This window comes from Fomitiporia mediterranea (genome assembly GCF_000271605.1).
Source record: "Fomitiporia mediterranea MF3/22 unplaced genomic scaffold FOMMEscaffold_1392, whole genome shotgun sequence".
NCBI classification, from domain to species: Eukaryota; Fungi; Basidiomycota; class Agaricomycetes; order Hymenochaetales; family Hymenochaetaceae; genus Fomitiporia; species Fomitiporia mediterranea.
This window is the reverse complement of record NW_006761777.1, coordinates 1-2,016: the sequence shown is the minus strand read 5'-3', so window position 1 is coordinate 2,016 and position 2,016 is coordinate 1. Positions and strand designations below refer to the sequence as shown.

At 46.7% G+C, this 2,016-nt stretch overlaps 1 protein-coding gene across 1 annotated transcript; it reads right to left on the bottom strand.

Annotated features, from left to right (window-relative positions):
• Window positions 1-154: 154 nt before the first annotated feature.
• On the bottom strand, window positions 155-1,883 carry FOMMEDRAFT_164208 (uncharacterized protein; the record flags this gene model as incomplete). The annotated part of the gene is made up of 4 exons (XM_007272405.1): window positions 155-1,026; window positions 1,079-1,131; window positions 1,634-1,734; window positions 1,788-1,883. The coding sequence occupies 4 exons, from the start codon at window positions 1,881-1,883 to the stop codon at window positions 155-157; spliced, it is 1,122 nt and encodes a 373-aa protein (XP_007272467.1).
• Between the last annotated feature and the right edge of the window lie 133 nt (window positions 1,884-2,016).

The window sequence follows — 2,016 nt, the reverse complement described above, 5'->3', positions numbered from 1 at the left end:
GCATTTTCCTCTGGACGGCTGTCGAGATGAACGATAAAAATACGAGACCTCTAGGCTTGGTTGGATACGTTCGTGACGCTGAAGACTGTATGGAGCCGCTTCTTTTTGGTGACATCCATATGAACTATCTAGCGCTTTCTGTCTCCTCACCACGCTAGGGAGTTGAAAGTCTTGAGACGGAGTGTGACGGAGGAAGAGATGGAGGGCTGGGAGCCCTTGATCTTCTTCTGTCAACGGGGATGGAAGGAACCAAGACATCGTCCTCGCCCTCGTCCTCGTCCTCACCCTCATCCCGAACGTCCATCAATTCGTCCGGTGGCTCCGCTTCCTCCATCGTTCCCGGAAGAACGATCACAAGGGATCTATCAATCGATTGGACGTCCACTGATTGGGCCCGCGGCGTTCCTACGGGCGTTGAGCCGACCGATTCGTTTCTATCCCTATGGGACCCGTCACGTCCAGTCGTCAACTCCGGCGTACTCCGGTTACTGTCAAATCGGAACGTGTTTCCGGTTGCCAGTTCATATTCTGGCATCAGCAGACTCCAATCCCGAGGCGGAGGAGTATCCCAGAGGTAAACTTCCTCTTCATCTTCTGTTTTTATGAGAGTGAAGTCTACCTCATTTTCTAGTGGATCTCCTAAAGTCGGTCGTTCTGATGCACGATCTGGAGATGGCGACCTCGTCGTCCTGTTTCCCTCGTCGCTTCCCTCGTTTGCGGGACCATCGGGAAAGACGATGCTGCGCGATCGCAGCTGACGGACGTTGGTCGCACCAATCGTGTTGTCCAACGACATTGAACGTGCGTTGGATGACCCCGCAACGGCCTCCTCACTAATACGCTGCCTTTTCATTAGCCTTGCCTCGTCTTCTTCGCCATCGACGCCCTCGACTGGGTGCTTGCCGCCTACCCGGACAGCACGACCTTGAGTAGTTGCCCTTCTAGTTTTTCTGCGGGTCCACCCATACCCGCGTCTCCTGTGAGCTTTCGGCCTGGGAGGAGGTGCGAGGGAGGCATTCGGAATGTCTGGACCTTATGTCAGCTCAATGCTGCACTTACGTATGGAGATCTAACTCACCTTCACGAGAATTTTGCAGACTTTCGGTGGAAGATCCCGAGGCCTGTGGCTGGCTATCAACATCACGAAAAAGTCGCAACGAATGTATTTAATAATAGCAAAAGTAATCTAATAAAATGATTTCATAAGCATTACATTCTAAAATAATACTTGTATTTTACTTGTAATGTAATTATAATGATTGTATATAAATGTAAGAAATATACAAAGTTTCTATTAAACTACAAACATGTTTTAGAGCAAGTAAGCTTACTAATAGTATTATTACAACATTACATGTGAGATACAAGCACTTAACTCCTATTATAATATGCTAAAATTATATTATAAGTTATTTGTAACAATAGTTGATTGATTATAATAGTCATAAAAGTAATACATTGCACTTGTAAGTTAATTACAATACTTTTAGTAAGATAGTATGTGATTATATATATTAATATTGTTAACAATCACCCTGTTAGGCTTATAATATAATTTAGTTTTATTTTAAAACTATATATCGAAGTGATTACATAATTGAGTACCGAAGATCGAGAGCATATAATGACGCACTTGCTCTCGTCACTCCTTTCCCTCCTACCTCCACCATCTCCCCAATCCTCTTCCCCCAACACTATGTCGTTGCTCTTGTTCTCTCTAGCCCAGTCCTCTGCCTACAAGCGTCCCACTGGCAGGCACTCTGCCTGCTTCAACATAGGCAATAAACATCACCGTACTCGTCTCTCCAATCTGCCGCTGCGATGCCCGCGCTGAGCCTCAGATTCTGCGATGATGCTACTGAGCCGACTACACCATCCTTCATCGTAAAGCGTAAGCAGCCAGTCCACTTCATAATAACTCGCACAATGGTTGCTCATCCCTCTCCTCCCAACTTTTGTCTCCCTTCCACCCCTCCTGCTCCTCGCTCCGCCACTTGCGTTGCCTCTCCTTCATTG